Source organism: Oryza brachyantha, chromosome 5 (genome assembly GCF_000231095.2).
Source record: "Oryza brachyantha chromosome 5, ObraRS2, whole genome shotgun sequence".
NCBI lineage: Eukaryota > Viridiplantae > Streptophyta > Magnoliopsida > Poales > Poaceae > Oryza > Oryza brachyantha.
The window spans coordinates 9,586,722-9,613,838 of record NC_023167.2 but is presented as its reverse complement, the minus strand read 5'-3'; the positions used below and the strand labels follow the sequence as shown (position 1 = coordinate 9,613,838).

At 37.6% G+C, this 27,117-nt stretch overlaps 2 protein-coding genes across 3 annotated transcripts; both read left to right on the top strand.

Moving 5' to 3' along the window:
* Nucleotides 1–5,281: 5,281 nt before the first annotated feature.
* Nucleotides 5,282–7,618, top strand: LOC102701174. Its single transcript, XM_006655142.3, has 3 exons — nt 5,282–5,517; nt 5,657–5,716; nt 7,250–7,618. Exons 1-3 carry the CDS (start codon nt 5,293–5,295, stop codon nt 7,412–7,414), a joined length of 450 nt encoding a protein of 149 aa, XP_006655205.3. The 5' UTR covers nt 5,282–5,292; the 3' UTR covers nt 7,415–7,618.
* A 15,273-nt stretch (nt 7,619–22,891) lies between these two features.
* Nucleotides 22,892–24,913, top strand: LOC102713630. Of its 2 annotated transcripts, none has more exons than XM_006654208.3 (4): nt 22,892–23,037; nt 23,674–23,814; nt 24,214–24,387; nt 24,491–24,913. In XM_006654208.3, exons 1-4 carry the CDS (start codon nt 22,960–22,962, stop codon nt 24,566–24,568), a joined length of 471 nt encoding a protein of 156 aa, XP_006654271.1. In that variant the 5' UTR covers nt 22,892–22,959; the 3' UTR covers nt 24,569–24,913. The 2 variants fall into 2 exon arrangements, with proteins under 2 accessions (XP_006654271.1, XP_006654270.1); XM_006654207.3 differs by having other exon boundaries at nt 24,488–24,913.
* Nucleotides 24,914–27,117: the final 2,204 nt, after the last annotated feature.

Here is a 27,117-nt window from a genome sequence, read left to right as displayed (position 1 = left end):
CTAAAATATGTCTAATTACACTTTAATTATTTGATTCAAGTCATATATCGCTAGAGTTATTTGTCGGTGACTCTCATAATAATTCCTCTAACTAAAGAAAAAACCCCATTATACATGTTAGCAGAAAAAGAATGTCAGTACCTACACATTAGCTTTATATCATCTGCACCACTATAAACATAATTAGTGTTTGGCATTCATATCTTGGAGAAACTTCCCGAGTTGCAAGCACATAATCAGTTCCTGTTAGCTACACCGAGAATGTAGTTTGGCCAGCCATAATATGACCATTGCTCTCATTTGAGCACATATGTAGGCCGCGTTCGTTTGGGGATTAATAATCCGGTAAAAAAGATAGCAATTGATTAGTACATAATTAATTAATTAATAGTTGTAAAATATTTAAAAATATATTAATATCATTTTGAAGCAATTTTTTTAGAAAATTTTCAAAAAAAAACACAACATTAAACGGTTCGGAAAACATGCGCACGAAAAACGAGAGAATATGGATTAGTAAGAGGAGGCAGAAGAATGGGACTGTAGTCAAAGAGAAAGGTAGTCAATTCATTCGGCAGGAACATTTGCTCCAATCTACTGTACAAATTTGAAGTATCTGAAAAGGCAATATTCATATTTTAAAGAAATTTGTGAGGAAGCAAAGTTGTTTTAAAAAATCATATTAATCTATTTTATATTTTTTTAATAATTAATAATTAATTAATCATATACTAATCTATTACTACGTTTTCCGTGCCATAGATAAATTAACTTATCTCCTTCATTCAACCGCGGCCCTAGTGGATGACGCTGCAGCTTGAGAAAAGGCTAAAAGGCCAAACTTACTGTAATATCAGTAAGTTACATCATACTTATGTAGTATTTTTTGAAAGATGGCATTGTAGAAGACATAGAAACTGAACTACTGAGACTAAAGCATAGGCACACCATGCAAACTCTAATATTGTTTAACATAACTATGATATTTCATTAAGCATGTAGCATGATGCATCCATTATCCATCAGCAAATAGATTGAACAAGATGTTGCTTGACCAGTGAATGCTAGCGGATAATATCTTCACTTTGGATCAAAGCAACCAACACAGAGCTGCCATCAAACACGCTTGGTAGCAGCACATGGGATTAAATGTAGCACACAAAAAAATTGTTTGGGCAGTTAATATACAATATAAAAGTAAAATTAAATTGGACCCACCTTTTCTAAGAAAGTACAGGATCAAACAAAGCACTAAAGTTGGAGCAAACAAACTTTTGGGCGTGCATATGAAATAATAAGAAATTAGGTTACAAATAGTTCTTTCTATAGCTGAAAGTGACCGTACTATTTATGAGAAATAGTTCTAGCTACAGAATGTTAAAATAAATAATGAAGAATTTGTATCTTTATCTAAATAACACTCATGAGGGACTGTAAAATTTAATTTCTATAAATATCTCAGTAAGAAAGGGTGTTGTACATTAAACTAAAGAAATGTAGACTCGTATGGACCCTGGTCTCACGAGGAACACAACTTCATTCTTTTCTTGCTTTATTCTTATTTCATCTCGCCTGATTATTACATAAACACAATCAGTTATTAGAAGCAGTCTACTCTGTCTTGGAATAAAAAGTGTGATCTCTGATAATCTAAGAGTTGGTATTAAAGTATACACTATATCTCCCAGATCAGTTTTATCAATATCAAGAACAGAAATATGATCCATGCAAGAAGTGAGACGAGTCAAAGCAAGAATAGGGGTCTTGTAGAGGCAGGATGGACAGGTGAAGGACACAATGTTCATAAATGAGCCCGAAGAAAAAAAAATGCAATACCATGTGGTTGAGCTTGAGCCAATAACCGAAAAATGCATGATCGTGAGAGCAGGATACAGTCAGGTGGACACTTTAGCGAAAATTTTTAACTGAATTCAGTGGTACCATTTCCCTGCATGTTGTGCCTACAGAAATATGGAGAATAATAACCATAACTCTGTTACAAACATTAATGACTTCTAGCATTATATATCTCAATCAGGAAACATTCCAGGGATTGGAGCTGCACAACCCCACTGCTTTTGTTAAACTTCACATCTCTGAAATCAAAACAGTACAGTGTTGCTACTGCAGAAATTCTTCCCCTTCACTGTTGCTACTGCAGAAAATTAGATATGAAGGTGTGGCTTAATATAGATTAATGCAAACCATTTCCTCTATATCTATGTCACCAGCTTCATGATTTAGTTCCAAGCCATTAGTAGCCAAAATACAAGGAGAAGGGCTAGATGACATTAAAGTCTAACCAGTATCTGCAGCAAGAGATCATAGATGACACCAAAACCTGAAATATGCCGCACGCAAGAAAAGAAATATGTGGCAGTAAAAGCACACATAGTTAGAAAACAGGGGAAAACAGGAGATGTTATGAGGATCTGATAGCTCACATATGTTCTTTACCTTGGAATTTGGAACAACAAAGCAAAGCAAAAAAAAAATGAAGGGAAAAATCCACGTACCCTGAATAATTCAATCACTTTAGTGGATGACTATAAGAAAGGTCACGGCTTAAGTCTCCATGGTTTGTAACAACAGATAGCACAACAATTCAATACATACATGAGTTTTCATCATCAACCAAGGTATAGCCACAGATACAGAATGTTTACAACTGTGCATTTCGATGTAAAACAAATATTGCTGGAAATGAAATTCATATAAACAAATAATTTATCTTTCTGTGGGCAATTAATATGCATGATGGAATTAGCAAATAATTTCCAAAATTATATCTATTGAAACTCTTACAGGAGATATAAGAAGGGTGAATTTTCTCATCTAAAGTTATTGGTAGATACAAAACAACGTACTCAGATTTTTTTTTCCATAGAACCTTGGAAAAAAATTCGAGTAGTACATGAGTAGTAAGGCTAGACACCACCATGAACCCATGCAAACATTGTGCACAAACGGGATCCCATTGGGATGGAAGGAGAGGGGAGGGATCGATCGAGACCTACCCTAGATCTAGGAGAGCGTGCAGAGTAGCCATCGAAGGCGGAGGTGGATGGCCAGATGTTGGTGACAACGGGTGACTCCTTGTGCGTGTGCTGGATGAGGCGTTTGTAGGACTGGATATAGAGGAAGAGAAGCACGTGGCGGAGCTTGGTGTCCCAGTGCCGTCCTCCCCGAGTGCTGGGTCCTCTGCCGGGAGCACCATGGCGAGCGTCCTGAGCCCCAACGGCTGGTAGCGCGGCAGCAGCTGCCACTGGCAGCGGCTAGGGTTTGCGGAGGCGGCTGGAGGAGAGGGGTAGGGATGAGGCGGCAGCAGCCTGCGACGATGGGATGGGATCAAGGGCGGCGGCGGAGGAAGGGCGTAGAGGAGGCGGCGGCTAGGGTTTGTGGAAGGCGGGACTGCGGGAGGAGGAGAGGGTTACGCAGGATGCGACGATGTGGTTTCTGGGTCTTCGTGACAGGGGGAGTCCGATCGACCGTCGGATCATCGTAGATCGATTCAGGCCGTTGGATCTGTCCAATGAGTAAATGAGTAATGAGTAAAACCTCTTGGCGTACTATAGGGTAGATTTGACTTTGGTGTTTGTTGCGATGACATTACCCCAGACAACAAACCACGCACAATGACAGTAACGACTAAGAGCATCCTCAACAGCTTATCTATCCTATCTTCTACAAATTGAGCTCCAACAGAACGGCTATCCTATTATTTGTTTTTAGATGTCATCCATATTACAAGAGAGAACCTTCATATTTGGATGATCTCTTTTTATCCTCTAAAGAGATATAGAGTATGTTATGTATAGATAATCTAGTGGAGTACATAAAGATATGAAGTATGAAACTAGTTTAAATGATCATCCAAATGAAGATATGTATGATCAAATTTAGATGAGTTGTTGGGGATGCTTTAAGGGGTGTTTAGGTGGTGAAATGAAAATTTTTGCATGTCATCAGAAATTTGACCGGATATCGATCGGAAGAGGTTTTCGGCGACGAATAAAAAAACGAATTTCATGGCTGGACTGCAAACCGCGAGACGAACTTTTTGAGCCTAATTAATCCGTCATTAGTGTATGTCGGTTACTGTAGCACTTATGGCTAATCACGTACTAATTAGGCTTAAAAGATTTGTCTCACGACTTCTTACGTAACTGTGCAATTAGTTTTTGGTTTTATCTATGTTTAATACTCTATTTAGGTGTCTAAAGATTCGACGTGATGTTGTTCGGTGAATATTTTTTGGAACTAAACAGCCCCTAACAGAAAATGAAGTGCGTTGAAATCTGGTATCAACAATATCCATAAGAATCCGGCCTATATTTCTCTTGTTTTACATTGAACAGCGAAATTGTAACTTATAGCCTCTAAAGCAAACAATTATATACACAATCGTGTTTAATGTTTATAGATATTGAGATGAAAACTCTGTCAGCACGCCGATAATGCTTCCCTATTTATGTTTCTCGTCCTATTTGATTTTAGATGAATCCCAACTATCTGGTACTATATCCTGACCAGTCTTTAAGTAGTTGTCCATCCGGTCATATTTCGTTAGCGGCCATTCCTAATTAACCATTGAAATTTTAAAAGTTTTAAGAGATTGCTACATTTGTTACTAACATCTACCCTTCCATCAATAAATTTAAGACTTTTGGTTCAAATTTTATTCTCAGGTATAAGAAATTTTAGGTAATAGTTTCGTAATCTATCAAACCACTGTATTTATCGCCCCCTCTTAATAGATAATGTCTTTGACTTTTTACCACACTCTTGATCATTCATCTTATTAGAAAATTTTGCACAAATATGTGAACGTGTAAATTAAAATTAAAATATATTTAGTAGTAAATGCAATAATAGAAATTAAGTGATAACTACATAAGCTTTTTAAATAAAACTAATAGTCAAATATGTATAAAAAAATTCAACGGTACTATAGTTAAAATACTGGAGAGAGTATTTCTTAAGGCAGCAGTATCCTGTTTTTAAAAAGGGTTAAAAAGAAATAAAAAATGCGGTGTCATCCCAATACAAAACCTGTAGACACAGCTTTCTCCGTTCCATCCCTAACATTTTCAGCCCACCGAAGGCCCATGGGCTAAATGCAGTAACGGGCTGAGTTGGGCCACCCAGCCATGGCTTGGCCCTGCCCGGCCCAGACACCAAACTCCCCCACCCACCCTATCCATCCCAAGGATAAGGAGGAAGAAGAAGAAGCCGTTGGAGAAGGAGCGAGCGAGCGAGATGACGACGACGACGACGATGACGACGACGACGATGACGATGTCGTCGCCGGCGTCCACCCACCGCCTCCTTCCCTCGCGCGCCGCCGCCGGCCGAGCTGCGGCTCGGAGCAGAGGCCGGCTCGGGGTGGTGCGCGCGGAGGTGGCCGCGGCGGCGGCGGCGGCTCCGGCCTACACCTCCGACTCGCTCATCCTCTACTTCAAGGCGGAGGGCACCATGGAGGAGAGGGCCATCCCCAAGATCACCCAGGCCCTCGAGGTTCGGTCAATTTCTTGCAAATTTGTGTGCTGCGGGAGGGGGAAGGGGAAGGGGGAATGGTGAATCGGCAAGAGCACCCGTGGGTGGATATGAAATTTGATGGAGAAGAACAATGAAATGTGGGTGGTTTGTGATGCAGGGTGTGGAGGGCGTCGGCGACCTGGAGGTGCTCATCGAGGAAGGCATCGGAAGTGTTGTGGTAAGTCGGCAATCTCGAAGTAATCAGATTGGTTTTGCACGGTAAATAATTGTCCATCATTAAGCTCAAAATCAGTGTGGGTTATTTTGTCTGTCTGTCATGAACAGTAGCTGGTCAAAGTGTAATGGACAGCATAACTTGCTAGAAACTGCTCAAAATGAAATCCTGAATTTTGGAAGCAAAACAGGGTGGCATTTTCCTATGGTTGTCTTGTAATTTCCACCCCCTGAATTATTTTTGGTCTAAAAGTACGTCCTTAGGAAATTTTAATAAAGTGCTGTGATAGGTTGGCACTCATCCGATCGTATGGAATCGGGAACAAGAACATCAATTTTGCGTCGTTTATCTGTCTCCAGGAATAAGCTCAAAATCAACATGCAATAGTTTAGCATACGGATGCATATAGTTTTTGTGTATTGTAACAGTAGGACAGGTCTCTCTGATAACTCTACCAGTTGCTAGTGAACAAGAACAACTCAACTTGGAAGCAAAAGAGGGTCGCAATGTCCTTTTATTGTCTTGTAGTTGTCAGCCTTCAATTATTTGTACTTTAAGTACATCTTTAAAATTCTGTCCGCTGTACTACACTAAAAGCAAGTAGCGTGGAAGCTATGTGATACTCATTCTTGGCTGTTTACATCCGTTTTGAATGTAGAGCCAGGTTTAGTCTCTAAAAAAAAATGTGATACTCATTCTCAGGATTCTCCAATAAAGAAAAATGTTTATCCAAACTGTATTGCTCATGGGTGAACCATTGTTCAGTTACAAGAAGATGAGATATACTGGTTTCTGCATTTGCGGGAACTGAAGTACTTCTTACTGCAGAACCACACTGAAGAACAGTGAACAACTGACCATTTTTAACTTAGGCAGCATTTTCTGTTAAATAAAGAATGGTAAACTCTTTGAGCCTGCCAAACTTCAGTTATTTATTTGAATCAGAGAAGGTGACAATTAAAATGTAGACATATACAACCAAACCAATAGTTTCACATAAATGTTAAGAAATCCGATTATTTGTTGAGCTCATGGTCAAGAAAGTGCTCCATTAATCTAACAAAATCTCTTCTCATTATGATTCCTGAATTCTGCACTGTCATATACAAATATGCCGAGAAGATTGGAGAAAGGGATAATCTCCAAGGCAATTAACCACATCATTTAATAATCAGTCATATTACAGATACTTTTCTTGCCGCCATTTTCTATTTTCTCATTTCTTCTCAAACACTGTGTTTTCATATTCTAGATGCGTGCAAAACATAAGGGCATAAAACTCCCGACTTCAGGTTACCATACTTTCAGTTTCTCATCAACAAAGAAATTAAAACCAAAAAAAATACGATCTCTAACTCTGTACTGATATATGGGCACTTCTCTGTTAGCTCAGCCATTATATCTTTATCCATCTCAAGCCTTTTCATGAACCCAAACAAATCGACATGAACTCATTTCTTCTGTTCTAATCTTCACTCTATCAGCATGATGAACTGATATTGTCGATCTACACTTCTGTTTTTGCTGCTGTTGCAGTTAAGGAAGGAGACGACTGTGCAAGCTACTGGAGTGGCCTCAAACCTGGTAGAAGCCATCCAGGGAGCTGGCTTCAAGCTGCAAACACTTAGCCTCAGCTTCGACGATTTTAACGAGGAGGTGGCCACTGTCGCAGGTGAAGACGACGAACAAGCCACGGAGTGAGTGGCTGTATCATGTCATCAGCTGCTGGTCAGAGCTACTCCAATTTTTGCAATACATATAACTTGCTATCGTTATTGCCGCTTGTCGACATGCTGTTTGAGGAAGTTCATTTAAGTTCTAGCTTATGGCCGACAAAGGAGGAAATGATGTTTTTACTTGTGTATTCTGATTAAAATGTTGCTGAAAATTTGCTTTCAAGGTCCATATTAATTTGTTGAGATGGCTCAGCTGGCCTGTCCATTACACTAGTTAGTATGAGATATTTTGAACCAAAGAACTGAAGAAGCCGCAAAGCTTGCTATTTGCAAGTTCAAGATGTTACCATCATAATAGCTGCTTTGGCACTCAACAGGTGACCACCACCCATTTTAGCAATTAAGATAACCCCAAATCAGGCTAGAGCCAAGTTCTTGCCACTCTTCCATGGTTCCATACCTGTCACTGGCCTACTTTTAGGTTTTGCACTTCTGGACGTCACATTGACCAGATATTTTGCAACTCTAAGTGGTTGATTGGATCTATGATTTTGTCAAAAATAGAATTGTTAAACAAGTTTTAGAGACTAACATGAATTTTCTTTGTTCAAATCACATGAACAAGAAAACAAAATCAATGTCACAGTTTTTGTTATGTGTTTCAAAAAAGGTTTTACATTGTCACAACATCTCCAAGGGACTTCCCTACTTAAATCCCCACTTCTTCAAGGAAATTTATGGATTCTCGAAAAGTTTGGCAATCCTCCGTAACTCCATCTCACTCACCCTTTTCCGTGTCGACTACTCGCCACTATTGCCACTCTTCTTCATTGCCGATGGGACAAAAAAAATAAATAAAACCTTCCCATTTTCTAGCTTTTAATTTTATGGTTTTAAAAAGTATTGCTATCCACTGCCACCGTTTCCTTTTCAGTCGGCCCGCCATTCGCTGGGCTGACTTTGTCCTTGTCCATGATTTATGTTATAGTTGCAATTTTTTTTCTCCTTTTTGCTTTTTATAAGTCACTTCAGTTGCCACCTTTTGTCCAGCCTCTTGTTACGGTGCCTTCTCTTGATGCCCAATCTCCATTGCCCTTACAATTTTATCCATTTAATAATGACATATTTACAAATAAAAAATAATTTGTAAATAAAACTTTTATATATGTGTTCTTAGCAATCTAACGGTCAAGGTTGGAAAATAATCTACGATGGAAAAACTCCAACATCAACTCCAATTTAAGATTAAAAATTCAAATTTTGGCTTATAAACATAAATAAAAAGAAGGGAATATTTTTATTGAAGATAAGTACATATATGGAATATTTAAATATATAGTAGGTTGGAAAGAAAGATATAAAAGAAGGGAATATTTTTAGGAAACATTCTACACGAAGATTTATAGAAAATCCCTTGGAGATAGTCTTAGGCTCTAAAATTTATTCAACAAAAATCTAATTTTTATAAACCAACATATCCAAACTAGACATTTTACTTTTCACTCAGAATTGGCTTCTTAAGTGTTTTTTTTTGCCATTTTGGAAATGTATTTCTTGCAATTACATGGAAAATGTAAACACGTACAGGTCACTACGGATGTATAATACCCTGTACTCACACACCCACAAATACATCCACTAATACATGGTCAAAGAAATGGAGGGCTACATGTGAATAATATTCACGGGTATCAAATGCAAGTACCTTTACCGGGGTGGAGACAGCGAGTGTGGAAAATGAAGTGTTTTATGCGTTTCAGACCATTTTTCTGAACTCAAACTTCATGGGGGATATAAATCATATCAACTTTCACCAAAATGACTGACAATATATCATGCATTTATACACTAGAGTGAATCATGGTTTATACATTAATTTTTGCTGTCACCAATAAAACAACTCTTACAAGTTTTTTAAAAAAGCTAACAAACAACAAATGCTACACCTGCCGTTGAACCAACTAATATATCTTAATTAGAGCCGATTTCTGAGCAGGAACGGAACACGCAAATTGTATAACTTGAGGACAGACGACAACATGAACGAAAACATTATAATACAAATCGACATAAAGAAACGAATCGAAAGGTAGAAATGCAAAAGGAAATTAAGTGGCAGTATGTGAGCACGTGAGGGAATTTTTTTTGGAAGGTGACCTCGTACGTATATGCGGTATGCTCTCCTCGTGAAGCCATCGCTTTTGGCCTCCTCTTCTCGGCATTTAGGTCTTTGGATCGATGCACCTGAAAGAATCACTTCAATTGGACCCAAATCTCCTATTTAATTGGAGCAACAGTAAGATAATTCCCTGCCCCAGGATGCGTTCTCAGCTGTACCACTGTTTGACGCTTGTCAATTACACCAGTGATTGTTTGATTCTTTAATGAAAAATATTAAACGATGTATTTGTAAAAAAAAAATAATTTGTAAATAAAACATTTATATATGTATGCTTACTGATATAAAAGACAATGCTGGAAATTAAACTCTGCTAAAAATCTGCTCTAAATTTAAGGTTAAAAAAATTCAAAATTTGTCAAAGCAGAAACGAAAAGATCGGTTAACGTGCATATTAATTAGCTAGCTTTTTGCATTGATTTGTCTAGGTTAGCATTGGCTGGTTCTTAATTTGGATCTAGATGCATGCTAAACCAACCAGATGGATGCAAACTGTATGACCTGAACTCTCTTTGTTTTGGGGAGTTAACCTAAAATCCCTTTCATTAGAACAACTTGCTGCTCATTGTCAAGTCAAATAAATCAAGTGGCTTCAATTACAGGGGCTACGTAATTAAAATTGGTTTCTTTTACAGTATCCTTTACTTTGGATGGTAATAAACTAATACAGTTTAAATTTTCACAAGTATTTTCACAAGATTGAACCTTGCATGACAACTAAAGGAATGTTGTGTGCATGTAAAGAAGTGATGTTGTCACCAACAACTCATTGACCACTTAGGACTTACTGTGCTTGCAAACATGCAAGCCCATCCATAGCCATAAGTCCACAACTTAAGGATCTCAACCTACACAACCTGATCTAGAACACAAATTTTATGTGTGTGGATCGTACCACCTTTCAAGTTGTGCTCTCTGATCATCAATTAATTTCTATTATGGGGACTAGACACAGCGATTCACTTAATCACATGCTAGGTCTAACAACATCCTTTGTCATATCAATCACTAGAACGGAACCGGTTATCTCTAACGGGCTTTCATCTCTATCGGGCATGACTTCCGTTACTAAACAAAGGTCAGTGATGTGAGAAAATATCTCAATCGGACATCCGATCATCACGGATGACACTCATCTCAATCAGGCCTAAATTATGATCCGTCACAGATGACTCTCATCTCTGACGGGCCTAGATTATGGCCCGTCACAGATGAGTATAATCCAAAAAAATAAAGTTTATCATCTGTGTACTCTCATCTCTAACGGGCCTAGATTATGGCCCGTCACAGATGACTCTCATATCTAACAGGCCTAGATTATGACCCATCATAAATGAGTATAATCAAAAAAAATAAATTTTATCATATGTGTGCCTTTGGTCATCTCTGACGGGCATTTGTTGGTTAGCCTTTCTGCGTTTTGCCCTCACTCATGTGTCTTCCCGGTAGGTCACCCATCTCTGACGGGCATTTGGTTAGTCTTTTTCCTCACTCATGTGCCTGTCTTTGTCCTCACTCGTGTGTCTTCCTTGTAGGTCACCCATCTAGGAATTACTCTAGGCTAAGCACACTTAACCTCATAGCCTTTGAAGATTACTTCCAATAAAGAAATTGTAATTTGTTGTTATAAGTATTCTATTAATCCTATTAACCCCTGGGCCAGGATGTCACGTCCTAACATCCCCTATTTTTATACATTCATTCATAAACACAACCATCAATATATTTAACACAACCACATTCATACAAATTTTACTTTGGTATTTTTGTTATATAACATTTTTTGAAAAAACTGAATTTGAATTTAAAAATATGACAACTTCAAACAATATTTTCAAATAATAAATGATTTCAACTGAAAACGTCATCAACAACAAAGTTGTATAACTCATTAATATCCATAACTTTATTTTGTTTATTTTTATATACAACATTTCTTAAACAGTTTGAATTTGAATTTGGACAAATTCAAACAACATTTTGAAATACTAAATGATTTCAACTGAAAAAGTCATCAACAACAAAGACGTATAGCTCATCAAGATGTACAACTTTACTTTGGTATTTTTATTATATAACATTTTTTAAACAATTTGAATTTTAAAATATCACAACTTCAAACAATATTTTTCAAATACTAAATGATTCCAACTGAAAAAGTCATCAACAATAAAGTTGTATAACAACAAAGTTGACAAACATAAAAGTTATAGATATTGATGAGTTATACAATTTTGTTGTTGATGACTTTTTAGTTGAAATCATGTAGTATTTGAAAATATTGTTTGAAGTTGTCATATTTTAAAATTCAAATTCAAACTGTTTAAAAACAGTTGTATAGAAAATGACAAAAATAAATGTTATTGATCTTGATGAGTTATAAAACTTTGTTGTTGCTGACTTTTTTAGTTGAAATCATTTAGTAGTTGAAAATATTGTTTTGAAGTTGTCATATTTTTAAATTCAAATTCAAATTGTTCAAAAAAGTTACATAGAAAAATGACCAAAATAAAATTATAAATCTTTGTAAGTTATACAACTTTGTTGCTGATAATTTTCCATTTGAAATCATTTAGTATTTAAAAATACAGTTTGAAGTTGTCATATTTAAAAATAGTCATCTGTGACAGGCCATAATTTAGGTCCGTTAGACATGAGGGTCACAGTGACGGACCATAATTTAGGCCCATCAGTGACGAGGGTCATCAAGCCCGTCAGAGATGAGACTCATCCGTGACGGGCCATAATGTTGGCCTGATTGAGATGGGTGTCATTTCTGACGGGCTTGATAGTCCAGCCCGATTGAGATGATTGAGACAATCTCAATCGGGCATATATTTGTGCCCGTCACAAATGAGTGTCATATCTGACGGGATCTAAACATATGCATCTAGATTCGGCTGTGTGACTACATGCTCATTTTAGGCTCGATTGAGATGACTCCGTTCTAACGGCCCAATAAACTAGGCATGTGATGGGCCGTCACAGATGAGGGAATCTGTACTAGTGAATGAAAGTGCATCTAGCCTTTAAAGCGGGTTTTGGATGATTAATGACAATCCTAGTCAAAGCATGTGTGCGCTAACCGCTTGTGATTGCAGAGAAATAAAGCGAAGCTTTACTTGTCCTCTATTATGAAAGGTTCAAGATTAGACTAGATGAAAAGCGAACGGATTTGAAGCCTTAGAAATACATTTTTTTCTTTCGCTTTGAGTCATAGGATAATCCGTACTATTAAGAGGGGTCATCTAGTCAACACATGCATCCGTGAGTGATTAGTGAGTGTTTGAGGCTAGAAAAGAAAATTTCCAAAGAGCCTGGACCGGACAGTCCGGCCTCTAGGCAGCTTCCAGAACCCAAGTGTGGGCCAGACGGTCCGGCCCCTAGGCCCGGACAGTCCGGCCCATGTAACTTTATCCAACGGCTAGCTGACGTTTGACAACCCTATATAACCCACCTCGGGATTCTAGCCGTTGGTGAGGCTTCCAGTTCAAATCATAAGGTTACTAGGCTGGTTCTAGCCCTCTCCAAGCCTCCCCCACCAATCCCAACACCTCCTAGAGTGATTAAAGAGAGAATCTAGCCTAGGTTGTGTTAAGAGGGATTTGTGTGTGACATTGAGAGTTCTTAAGCCTTCAAGTGAGTGATCACTTGATCTTGAGCGACCAAAAGGATGCATGTGGAGACGTGGAGACCTATTACTCTTGGAGCTTGAGCTCCTAGACGGATAGGCGTCGCCCGTGAGCCTCCAAGCTTTGTGGATTGCCCGGGATCAAGTTTGTGAAGGTTGGCGTCTAACCTCCGCAAGGAAAAAGGCAAGTTCTCTAGTGAATTCTTGAGCTTCTTCTTAGAAGGTTATAGGGTAGAGCGAATTGCATCCAAGGACTAGACAAGAGGTTGATCTTTTCATTGGTGGTCGATCAAGGACTTGCTAGTGCATAGGAGTGAATTCGGAGACCTATGTCGATCTTGTGTGAAGAAGCCAAGAGAGGAAAAGGATCGAGAGAGATCCCGCTTAGTGGAGCACCTCAACGGAGAGTAGGATCGAAGGATCCGAACTTCGGGTAAAAATCTCTCGGGTTCATATTTGTGTCTTCCTTCGCTTTTCATTGTTTCTGTGTTCTTTCTGAGTTCATTTTCAACACACACTACACATTCGCAGAAACCACACCAAGAAAGGAGGACTGAAAAGTCCTCACTTTCACTGACCGAACGGTCCAGTGTTCATACCCGGACAGTCCGGCCGGAGGCCTCGGCTCAACCCGAAGGCCTCGACCGGACGGTCCAGCCCCTGAGCCCGGACGTTCCGGCCCTACTAACCACTGCAATTTAAAAGAATTTTCAGGTCGCCTATTCACCCCCCCTCTAGGCTATTTCCCTGGGATTTCAGTGAATACATGTAACCTTGAATATTTGTTTTGGAGCATCTCCAAGAAAATGACTAAATTTTGACTCTCCAAATCGATATTTAGTCATTCATTTTAGTTTTGGTAACTCGAATACTAAGAATATCTCCAACAGACTATCCATCCCTACTCTTCAAATCCTGGAAAGGGGAGGATGACAAGGGGTCCCACCCACGTGGGACCCACGGATAGCAATTTTGCTAGTGTGGGAATGAGTTGCTAGATTTGGTTATTGAGGACTCAACTTTAGCCATTCAAATGGCATGGCAAGTTAAATAGCCACTCTCTTGGAGAACATTTTTTATGCAAAATTGCCAAATTTAAATATGACAAGTAAGATGGTCATTCTCTTGAAAATACTCTTAGTCTATGCCCAACAATCTCCTGATGCATCAAAAAAGTCATTGTGGTTCTCAAACTAAGACTCTAATACTAATTGTTAGGGCATGTTTGGTTCCTGGTTACCTTTTTTAAGTCCCTGTCACATCGAATGTTTAGACATTAATTAGAAGTATTAAATATAGATTATTAATAAAACACACCTCATACTCTGGACTATTTCACGAGACGAATCTATTGAGCCTAATTAGTTCATGATTAGCAAATGTGATGCTACAGTAAACATTTGTTAATCATGGCTTAATTAGGCTTAAAAATTTGTCTAACGAAATAGCCTTTATTTATGCAATTATTTTTATTATCGGTCAATATTTAATACTCATAATTAACGTCCAAACATCCGATGTGACAAAAGGCTACAAAAAAAGTCCCGAGATCCAAACTGCCACTTAGAGTGTGTAGCCTGTCCCAACACTATTGTGCTCCTAGGTCTCACCAGACCTTGCAACCATATAGGCCCAACCAGAACCATAACTGAAGGTCCTTGGCCTATAAAATCAAAAAGTTCAATATATTGGGAAAAAAACCATAGCACAAAACCACATATCTGTAACAACACTAAACTAGCATCTGTAATAGGCCTGGCAGCCATTATTCTATATATTGTGGTCACCGTTGCGTGGAACCAGTTGTAACTACCAGAGAACCGATAGAGATACTTGTCATCTGTGCTTCTCAAAATTAGGAGTCATAGTTGGGGGGGGGGGGTGACACATCATTGGGGGACCCCTTTGATGTGACAACCCCAAAATATGAGTTATCATAGTTGACCCCTCATTTATGACAACTTAAGATTAGGAGCCATCATAGCTTACTGATTACCTATTTTAGTTTTTACTGATTTATAGCTGGCCTTAGATCACATACATCAAATAGACATGCCTATAATGTACCGAAAAAGCCAATAGCACACATGTATTCCATTCAAAATACATCAATTGTCCCTCTCTACGCACGTACATGCACACAAATGTCTCATATTGTAAGATGTTTCATACTGCAATACATTTTAGTATATATAGATCCATCTGATCAATATATATTGTTTATATGCATGTTTAGATTTGTTAACATCTATAGGAATCTAGGTTGTGCTAAAAAGTCTTACATTATGAAATGGACATAGTTTGTCGCATCCATTCCATTGATGGCAGTTGTAGAAAAATAATAGAAAAAATAACACAATTTTCTTTGGCAAAGATATAATATGTACATATTATAAATTAAAGTTTGATGTAGATATAGAACATGATGTGAACAACAAACTACTCCCTCCGTTTTCCTATTTGGTGTCATTGACTTCTTGATCTACGTTTGTGTTCAAGCCAGAATTTTGGATACTTGTCGTTGGATATTAAACTGTGATTAAAGACTAAATCGGAGAGAAAACAGAGTCCGATTCAGCCGATGGAGTATGGATCGGATAAGAAATAGAGTCCGATTGGGCCTAAAATGTTATAGATATATTCAAGAATAATCAGAGTCCGTGTAATTTAATTTTATCTGTTAATTAGAGTTAGTCTAGATTTTTCCTTTATCTCTAAGAGAGTTAGAGTCCAATCGAGACTTATGTGTTAGAGATAGAGTCTAAATAGGAGTTGTATGTCGTGTCCAACATGACCTAGCCTCTACCCGAGGGTATAAATATGTATGCACGGGGTCATTGTAAATCATCTACTTATCAATCAATAGATCAATTACTCTTGGCGCATCACCACCCTCCTAACCAAGGTTTCAACTCCGGCGGAACTTGGCACCTGATGCGGGGCTTCATCGTCTCGATCTTCGACGGAGGGGTAAGTCCTACGTTCCACTAGGCCATGATAATCACATCGACGAACTGTCTTGGTTCGGTCCGATCTTCTAATCTGGTTGTGCGATTGCTAGTTATCGTATCAGTTTCAACTTTAGTTACTTCTGTATCTTGGGTTGATCTGGTCGACCACTTTGGACGATTTACTTTGGTTTGATATTTGCTATTTGACATATTCAATCTAGTACTGTCTCGGTTAGGTCCGATCTAGTAGATTTCATTTGTTAGATGGTTTATGTCAGATTGATGAATCTTGCTCGTACTTTTATCAGAGTACTAGCCGATAAGTTATCAGTCATCAACTCATCGGCTTGATAACGATCTAGATGTATTTAGTATCTGTCCTGACATTGCTAGGTGTAATCTTGAACTATCTCGGTTGGGTCCGACCTTCTATGATTATTCTTAGCAATTTGGGCTAGATATTTTATAAATCTTGATCGTTTGTTAGTCATCTATAGCCGATGATCTTTGTCGATCTACAAGTTTATTATATTTACATCAATAGAGTAGCTGATTGCCTTATTACATTATTTTTATACCAATCGGCTTGGTTCAGTTAGATCGGCGATTATTTATGTTGCATCAGCTTATGAGAATTACACGCAAGTTAGTTTTAGCCAATCGTAGCAAAGCATTTATCGTTGATTTAAATTATTCCAAGTAATTCATCAGTTTATTTATTAGCCTTATCGATCTTTATGTTTCCTATAATTATACCGTGCTCGACTGCATACTGTCTTGGTTAAGTCCGATATATGTATGTTTGGTTCGATTAGGTTATAAGGGCCCGTCCGATTGACTAAGATTAATAAGTAACTTGGCGGATTACGTTGGTCTAATATTTAACTCAAGTCTATTTCTACCAAGTTTCTAGCCGATCCAAGCTTTCGACAGTCGATTGTCCATTCTATTGGCTAAACGCTGCTACACAAACATCCGATCGACTATATATTTAGTCACCTATCGGCTCGATAGCCAATCGGCTTGTTTCACTATTTATCTGGTTAGTTGCAGGATCAAACTGGTTGGCATGCCCGTGCACCTTCTAAGAATTTAGGTCCTGCACTAGAACTGTCTAAGATTGACTCCCAAATATTCGTGTGTGACACATCACCACGATCACATTTTGACGTCAACAGTTTGATTATTTATTTTATTTTATCTTTTGTTCAAATATATCGAATTATAGGCCATACTTAAATTATATTTAGTAATAAATCAAATCATCACAAAATAATTAATAATTATGTGTTTTTTGAAAAAAGATTAATGGTCAAACATGACAAAAGTCAAGGATGTCAAATAAAAAAGTGGAGTAAGTACATAATTATTCCAACATTTTTGTATCAAAGTATCAGTTTCAAGTTCACCAAATTGCTAATTTAAGATGGAGCGCTATAGAAAAGCGTTTGAAGTTTCATGAATGACCAATTGAAATTTCATTATATTTTTATCTGATTTGTGGCCATAGATAATGGGAAACAAAATAATCGATACAAGGGCCCAAAGTGTTAGTGTCTGCTCGATTGATTCGAGGTCCCCAAATCTTTTCCTTGCCTCAAAGAACCACTAAGGGCGTTCACAGTACGGGGATCTGACGAGTGGTCTCACCACACCATGTCTGTTGTTATTCCCGTGGAGGATAGAGAGGATGGAGGCGCAAAAATGCACGTGCTTCTGCAAGACACGCGAGGCTTCATCAGAAGAGGAGAGAGAGAGGGTGGAGGGTGCACCATCTCCCTGCCTGCTTGAGTCGCCGCCCGCCCACCTCCTCGAGCCACCGTTGCCTGGCCTCGCTCCACCGCCGTCCGCTCGAGTTGTCGCCACACGGCCTTGCTCCGCCGAACCGCTTGCCCGCTCGTTCTACCGTCGCCTAGATCTGGAGGCACCCAGTGGAGCCGCTGTCGCCATCCGCTCGAGCCGTTGCTCAGACTTGACAGGGAAGGAGGAAAATAATCACTGGTTTGGAGGAAAAGAGTTAGGGAGAATAAGAGTCACCTGCAAAATAGGTGGAACCCATTTTAAGACATTTGCGATGAAGCCACTTGCATTGAAATGAGAAAAATCTTATTTGTTTTTTTTCTAAGTGGCATGCTAAAGCCACTAACGTGATGCCCCGCACTGTGAAGGCCCTAAAGTGCCACACACTTTTATGTACGGTGTCAGTTCTGATAGCTATTTCTAACTGGGATTGACCTCAATTTGTATATACAAAGCTAAATTAATACACAAAGCTTACCATTCCAAATCACCAATTATGCCTAGCTTGCTTGTCAGCAGCACAGATTGAGATCCTCTGCAATCAAGGCACCATGCCTTTGTCACAAACATGTGGGCGCAGGGGCTGTTGGACGTACATATCAATGAGAAAGGCATGATGCCTTTGACCACAGAGAATCCTGATCTCAGCAACACACCATCGTCTCATGGAAAAGCAGCAACATGCGTCGTCGGTACCTAGGTACCTAGCTACTTTCCTGTGTGTAGTGAAAATTGCTATTATAACATCCTTAAAATGTGCATTCGCTGTAATACCATCCTCCAGTTTGCATTCGCTAACATGCCACTCTCAAACTAGCCAAGCTCGTCAAAATACTATTTGTTCCTTTTGCTGCAAATAAAAATGCGAACTGGAGGATGGTATACCAGCGAATGCACGTTTTGAGTATGTTATAATACCAATTTTCTCGTGTGCGCGTGCGCATCCTACGTAGCTGGTAGCTAGCAATAGCAGACAATAGTCACATAGCTTTTCGCAGCTGCGTATATTTATATCTCAAATTTTAAATCCGTTATACATTTTAGGGTTTTTTTCATCGATCTTGGATCTTAGAGATCTTAGATAGTTAAAAGCATGTCTATAATTAAAAATATAACGTTAATAATCACGCCTAGCTAGTGCCATCTCGTTGCTGCCGCTGGTATATATGCATTGGCACACCAGCCGACAGATCGATGGATACACGTCGTACGTACGTATGTACACACACGTGAACTCTGGCAGACACGTACGCCAGCAATGGCCGGCCAGGCGACGCATGCACACACGGGCGGCGCATATGTATGCACATCATCGCAATCGATGCTGCAGAATGGGAGCAGCGCCGCATGCATGCATGCATACGCAGGTATATGTTTGTTAGCTTTTTCTAAATTTATATACATACTAGCTGATAAATCTATATATATACTTCTTTTAGTTTGATAATAGTTTGGACAACAGCACGGTCTTCAAACATATTTTTAACTATATTGTTCTATTATAATATACTATATAATAGATAAACAACTTTTTATATTTTATTAATGTACTTTTTATGGTTTGTCCAAAAGGTTTTTGCTATCATCCTAAAAAAATATCTCCAGATACCATATTTTTCAGTTTTAAAATTTAGTACCTTCAGATATAAAATATCTTAAGGTACCAGGATTTTACACTAAAATTTATGCTAACTTAAGATAATTCTCAATAAGGATGACAAAAAAAAACACTCACCTATATATGGTTTAAGCTATTCTACTGTCTTCAGACTAAATAGTTTTAAAGTTATTAATGGTTTAAGTTTTAAAAGTTTGACTTCAACTTCATTTAAAACAATATGAATCATGAAAAGAATGTAAAACGTGCACATCGACCCATTTACGATTATAGCGTAACCCAAAACATCAAAGTAGGCATAGACAATCGGTTAGTGTGGTTTATTCGGTTTGATCTATCCGGTCTTTTAATATTTCGGTTTTTGAATATTGAAAACCGAAATTTACACTAAAAATTATTAGCCAAACCTAAATAACAGAATTATCTCGGTTAGGTTATTTCGGTTATAAAATTATTAACAGGTCTTTACAAGATTAATCATTATAGTTTGACCAATAAAATGATAATGACAAGTTAAGTTCAATACACCCTGCATAATAGACCGATAGTTATAGACTCACGGAATGAGACTGAGGAGTGGAGGTTTCATCGCATATTCATACTTGTCTATTGGGTTGGGCTAGGCGACAGCTTACTGAATAAAGATTACCGAGGTATTAGTTCAGTTAATTTGGTGATTTCGATTTTCTGAAATAAAACCGATTAAAAAACCGAAAATTGAACTAACTAATTTTCAAAACCGAATTAAAAACCGAAAACCAAAATAACGGTATAAATCGGTTATTTTGGTTCGGCTTCGGTTATCATGTTCAGTTTTCGGTGAATTTGTCGAGCCCTACGTCGAAGGGCCGATGAAACGAGGACAAGCTAGAGGAGTGCTGAGAGAGGGGAGATCACGAGAAGGGCGACCTCTAGCTAAGTACGGAGTATATATATTGGGCGAGATGGCATATGCATCTGCAGGCATGCAACGCGCCAAAGCACGGCGTCACGAGAGCACTGGAGGGCACGTATGTACGTAGCCCGGTAGAATACGTTTGAGCGAGCTATATATCTAGCTTGTGATCAACACTCTCCCAGCTTGCTCTTGTACACATCCATAGGTATGTATGTATGCATATGCATGCTATAGCTTGCTGCTGCTATCGATGTGCAGCTTGACAGAGGCCTAGCTAGCTATATAGCTGCTCTTGCCAACGTACTCCAAACTGGCAGAAAACATGTACATGTACATGTATGTAACTGTCGCTTTTGTTTGCTAGCACTACTGTACGTATCACATGCGTGCGTGTATATATGTTAATTATATACCTAGCAGTTCAAATGTTACTTGCTCAAAGTTAGACCTAGCTAACTAGTTACTGATTAACTTACTATGCATTAGATATATATGTATACATATATTATATATATAGTGAGACAGACACACACACAAAGATGTATATATATGTATGCAAACGTAGATAAGGGGGGATTGTTTGGCTCTTTATTGGCCAAATGTCATATTAAGAAATAAAAAATAATTTCTAAATAAAACTTTTATATACGTGTTTTTAGAGAGCTAACAAATAAACTATAATAAAAAAACCCCAAAGCATACCAAATTTAAAATTTTGACTTATAAGTATAAACATAATCGGAAAAAAAGGAGGCTCGTATATATACTAATTAACGATATATACTAGTGCTAGCTATATGCAGCAGCATGTTGATCGATACAGCATTAATCAGTGAATGTACAGTAAAAGTGGTGATGAGGACGCATGCATGACTTTATTGATTGAATTGAATTGAAGCTGATCAAGTGTGTCGATGATCGATGTTGGTGGCTCCCTACCCTCTCTTGTCATATGTTTTGGCTCCATATATACAAGCCATCGAATGAAGCGAGAGGAGGTGTGTCTGTGTGTGTTGGTAGCTAGTGCATGCATGGCCGGGGAATGAATCCGGTGTGTGATTGTTTGGCGTCCTTTTTCAGAAAAAAAAGTGAAAACGATATATCAATGAACAAAGAAAAATTATGAATAAAACTTATATATATATATAATATGAAAAAAAGATGACATAAACCAAAAACCAAAAAAAAAAGATGAGACTCTAAATTTAAGACTAAAAATAAACTTTGATGAAAAACTCTAAAATCACCTTCAAATTTAAGATTAAATATTTAAATTATAGCTTATAAGCATAAACATAAGCAGAAACGAGAAGACAAAACGCAAGATGGTGAGGCATATATATTTGTTTAAGAGGAATTGAAGAGAATGTAGCTAGGAAGGAATTTGATGTTTTGGTGGGTAGCCGAGGAGCGGCCAGGAGTCATGTGAGGGAAAAAGTACATTCCTTTTGTACTTTTGCTGGCCCGTGCGTGAACCAATTTTGGTCCTGGGGGCAAGAGCCTTACCGACCCGGAGTTGGCATGACGTGGACGTACAACGGCGACGCCACTCCATCCATCCATCCCTTCACTCATTGCAACCCCGCTCTCTCTCCCTCCATCTCTTATATTCTACCTTATTTCCAAATACAAATTAGTAATTTAAATTTTAAAATTTAAATTTAAAGTTAATTTTGAGAGGTTTATATTATACTTTATTTGTTAACCATTACTTTTAAATCGTAAATAGAAATATATAAAATCTTTACTCATAAATTATTTTTAATCAATAATAAGTCGTTTCGCTTATGTTTAATTTTAAAAAAAATGAAACAGTACGTATCTACGAGTACCAAAATTTATATTGTAAATTGGGTATTTATGGTGCTTTACGAATGACGGTAAAATTTCTCAGGTTATAATTACACACCTTGGTTGGTAATACTCAATATATATATATATATATAGCTATAAGTCGCTATCCGCCCTTTTTTACCACAAGAATGTTGTTGATCGAGATGTTTTTATAAGATAATCGAAGATGAAAGATGGCGCCGATTGATCGTGATATTATATACCAATTTCAATTCAACATGTACGTACATGTGGTCAATATATATGTTTTAGTGAACATTTTTAACTTCTGACTGCATGCATGCATGTAACGCGTTACGATTTAATTAGTAGTAGATGATCCTAGTGAGCAAATATACTAGCTTCGGGCTCCGGTCATTATCTTGACCAGCAGATTATCACAAATTAAGATCGAGGCTCCAATGAATAGTTAACAGCTGGTACTAGACTAGTAAACCGTGTCTCATGTCAGGAGGCTCCTGTAGTGTTGCCGCCCAAGTCTTTAAATAGCTCTCTCCTCTAGTAGTCTTCTCACCACCATACCAGAGAGAGAAAGAGAGAGAGAGCTTGTTGTTCAACACAAGAGAGAGAGAGAGAGAGAGAGAGAGCTTGGTGTTCAACACGAGAGAGAGAGTTATCTAGAGAGAGAGAGAGAGAGAGATGGTCTCCAGGGAACAGAAGAGAGCAAGTATGCACGAGAAGCTGCAGATCCTCCGAGCTCTTACTCATTCTCATGCGGTATGTTATTTGTTGTTGTTACCTCTCAGAACGATGCTTTTTCATCCCATCATTTTAATTTCGTCCCTTACTTGTTTCTTATTACTTCCTCTTGCAACTCCTATATATATATATATATATATATATATATATATATATATATATCTTGTTAATCTGATGAACAGTCAGGTACTGCAGGAAAATTTTCTCATTCTCTCTCGTTTGATTTAACCTAGATAGCAACAGCTTGATACCAGATTTTCACCCTTTTAGTAACTTCTTTGTAGTTCGTACGTATAAGATGAGGGTTTTTTTTACTTCGAAAATAGATTTAAATAGCTTTCTCTATCCTTGAAAAAAAGGTAGAAACCATTGAATGACTTTTAGGCTTTTCACTTTTAAAAATTAGTTCAGTATGCCTGAAACAGTTTCCAGTAGCTACATACAGCTAACTCCAATTCTAAGCGAATGTAATAAGGGTCAATATATATTTAATGGGGGATGCATAAACTAGCTAGGTAATTATTGTCTCACAGCTAATGATTGATTGAAGCAAACTCTTGGAAAGTTGTAGTACTACGCATATATATATAAATTCTGTAACCTGAAAACTCAATTGAGGTGCATTTAATTCGTGTATATATCCATGCCATGCAGGTAAATAAAATGTCTATCATCTCTGATGCATCAACATACATCAAAGATCTGAAGCAGAAGATTGCGGCACTGAACAAAGAACTAGCATGTGCGGCGCAGAACGCTAATGTCTGCGAAGAATCATCATCATCATCCCCTATGGTAATTAGAACATTGTGCTGATCAGTCATGCATCCATTTAATTAACTCTCATCGATTAAATGACCTCATACGAGAAACTAGTTAGGGCCGACTCCGGTGTATTTTAATTACTAGTAGTAGAATTTAATCCACACCGTTAATCTATTTTTATCGGACGGCTGTGATTAAATTATATTACCAACAATATTAGGTGTAGTAGAAATTTAAAGGGTAATATCGTCCTTTTATTATGATCTTTATTGCAAAAAATACAAAAATAATTCCAATCAAGTAATTAACAAAATATAAAAATACTTTCCTTCTACTAGTAGTGTAATACTACCAGTAAAATGCATCAGAGAGTTGTCCAACTAATTAATATTGGCACGGAATTGATGGTGTACATACATCGATCTGCAGGTCAGAGTTCAGGTCGTGGAGAAGGGTTTCCTCATCAACGTGCTCATGGACCAAATCTGCCCTGCAGGTCTACTGGCCTCCATTCTGGAAGCCTTCGACGAGCTGGGACTCACCGTGCTTGAGGCTAGGGCTTCATGCTCCAGCTCATTTCGACTCCAAGCAGTAGGAGCAGAGGTAACATAAACACACGCAATGTGATAAGTTAATTAATCCTCTGTAAATTAATTTTGATCAATTATATACATGATCCATTAATTAATTTATATACATGCAGCAGGAAGCCGATGGAGTGATGGATGCACATGCGGTGGAGCTAGCGGTGATCCAGGCCATCAAGAGGTTTCCTGGAAAATAGAAAAAAAAGATGTGCAAGCTAGCTAGCATATGTGTATGGTTGCTTAATTAATTGATCGAGCTAGAGAAGCAAGCAAGGACTGAATTGAACGAGAGCAACACAAAATGACCAATCTAAAGCCCTCTAATTAGGGTTACCGATGCTCAAATTAATGGGATTTCTAATTGCTCTCTCTACAGGATTAGGGGGTAATTAATATGCTGTCAAGAGGTTAAATTAAATGCACCTCCATGCTGTTATGTCTCGCAAGAAGAGTACGTGTCATGTGTGTGGTATAAGTGCTAGGCGGTGATATGTAGTGAAAATGTCGATATGAATATATATCGAAGGTATTTTTCAGTCCTTAGGGAGGAATATTCAACGTGCCTCACCTTTTAGCGTTAATTGTGATTATTTTCCAACACTTGTTAGTTTCCAGGTAGCAAACATATATACGCGCGCAGACTAAAACTGTCAATGTAATAATTCAAACTAGTCCATCCATTCCACGATATAAGAAACCATGTCCTCTTTTTTGAGAAATAACGATGAAGGGGAAGACTAAGATCCCCTTAATTATTAGATAAGAGGTAGTTAATTAGGGGTGCGAGGAAAGTTGAGGAGTAAGGTGGCAATAAATTTTAATTATAACTAGTTGATAGGATAACTAGTAGAAAAATTCATTATATTTAATTTGATACAAATTAGAAGAGGCAATATTATTGGTTAGGGCTACATTATGGCATAAAGGATGTACTGAGTACAGTAAATATATCATATATGATATATACATAACTGGGTTAATTTGCTTAACAAATGTACCATTGGTTACCAAGTGTGGCATAGTTAGTCGTGCCAGGTTACATGCAAGATATTTTTCTACCGTTTTTCCCCCATAGGCTTGCTCTCAAGTCTGGTAGTGAGCATGCATATATTTAGCTAACCTAGCAGTATTAAGCTAGCTAGCTCGTAGCTTAATTAATTAATTAGCACGAACATATGGCTGCATGCGGTCGGATCAGTACTCCGACGTACGTTCTCACGAAAACTATGCTTCCACCATTATACGTACGTACATACTATCTTTATTTTATATCGTAAAACTTTTTAACATTGTCTAAATTCATTAAATTATTAAATATAATATATATATATATATATATATATATATATATATATATATATATATATATATATATATATATATAGATTCATTAACATCCGGCAAAGCTAGAAAGTGAAATGGAGTGAGTATTTTATCTTAACTCAGAGGTACCACTGAAGCTAATTTCAGGTTAAGTTGGTTTCATGTAGTTGTTCACGCAAAATTTATACCAATATGCCGAAGGCTCAATGTGTGCAAGTCAATTTAGGCTCTGTAATTAATTTATAAAGAAGATAAAAACAATTCTGGCTAGATGAACTAGCCGATCGACCGCTTTGTCGATAGATGTTGTCATTTTCAGACCAATCGGTTATATTATCGTCAGTGTTGAAGTAATAAACATGTAAAATATTATGTAAATTATCAAATGCAATATATTAGTAATTAACTTTGAATCTATAAAATAATTAATTTATTTTATTAAAAATAATCCTAATACATCAGATCCAACCGAGACATATACTTAATAAGAGTAAATTAATATTTCAACAACCCATAGTTAACTATCAATTATAATACATCGATAGAATTTGGGTATGGCCTAAAATATAAATCGATCTAATCTAGTTGATGGCATGTATTTTATATAATAAAGGTATAACTTGTCAGCTGGAACTCTAGTGAAACCATGAGCAAGATAAAACAATATAATAACAACTATTTATAAATGCAACCCAATATATTAGACTTAACCGATGATAGGAATTAACATATTAAATATAAAATACTAAAAATGATTGATCATAATAATTCAAGAGACAAAAATAACTTAAATTGAGTAGATACAATTACTAACAATTATACAGTTTGACCAGAATATTAGATCTAACAAAGAAAATATTGACCTAGGTGATACAATGACCGGATGAAGAGAATTCACCCACATGGTGGAGATCAAAGCCGATGCAGCTCAAATCGAATCTGCCATGTGAAACAAAACCATTGATTATAATATCAAACAATTACCATGCGGGATAAAACCAGGGTGGAAACCCCAAAAGGAGATAAATTTGTTTCTGAGAGTTGAGGAAAATGTCACGCTAAGTTTTGTGTTCCATGGGAATGAATTTTGGAGAGATTCGGTCCACAGTGGAGAGAAGCAAGATGGGCCATGTCCGTGATTTTACTATGTTGTTTCTTGTTCAGCTTAGTAGAGAATGTGCTAGCCCAAAGCCTGCCCCATATTAAGGTAGGTCCTGTTGCAAGTAACCAAACTATAAACACCATTGCAAAACGTCGAATTGTTAAAAGTTGAAATAGTATTGAAAGTCGAATTTGTTTTTTGATAACACACTATGACGCGAACGCTCACAACGCACACACACTCTTCCCTAAGAACGCATACATGAATCGACGGAGAAGGCACCTCCGATACACGATTAATGCGATTATTCAGAATCATCTA

Bases quoted from the DNA above. Each gene is read 5' to 3' on its own strand.
- LOC102701174 (XM_006655142.3), top strand. From the start codon at position 5,293: ATGACGATGTCGTCGCCGGCGTCCACCCACCGCCTCCTTCCCTCGCGC. The intron at 5,518-5,656 runs GTTCGGTCAATT...TTTGTGATGCAG, and splicing joins AGATCACCCAGGCCCTCGAG to GGTGTGGAGGGCGTCGGCGA. The intron at 5,717-7,249 runs GTAAGTCGGCAA...CTGCTGTTGCAG, and splicing joins AAGGCATCGGAAGTGTTGTG to TTAAGGAAGGAGACGACTGT.
- LOC102713630 (XM_006654207.3), top strand. From the start codon at position 22,960: ATGGTCTCCAGGGAACAGAAGAGAGCAAGTATGCACGAGAAGCTGCAG. The intron at 23,815-24,213 runs GTAATTAGAACA...ATCGATCTGCAG, and splicing joins CATCATCATCATCCCCTATG to GTCAGAGTTCAGGTCGTGGA. The intron at 24,388-24,487 runs GTAACATAAACA...ATATACATGCAG, and splicing joins TCCAAGCAGTAGGAGCAGAG to CAGGAAGCCGATGGAGTGAT.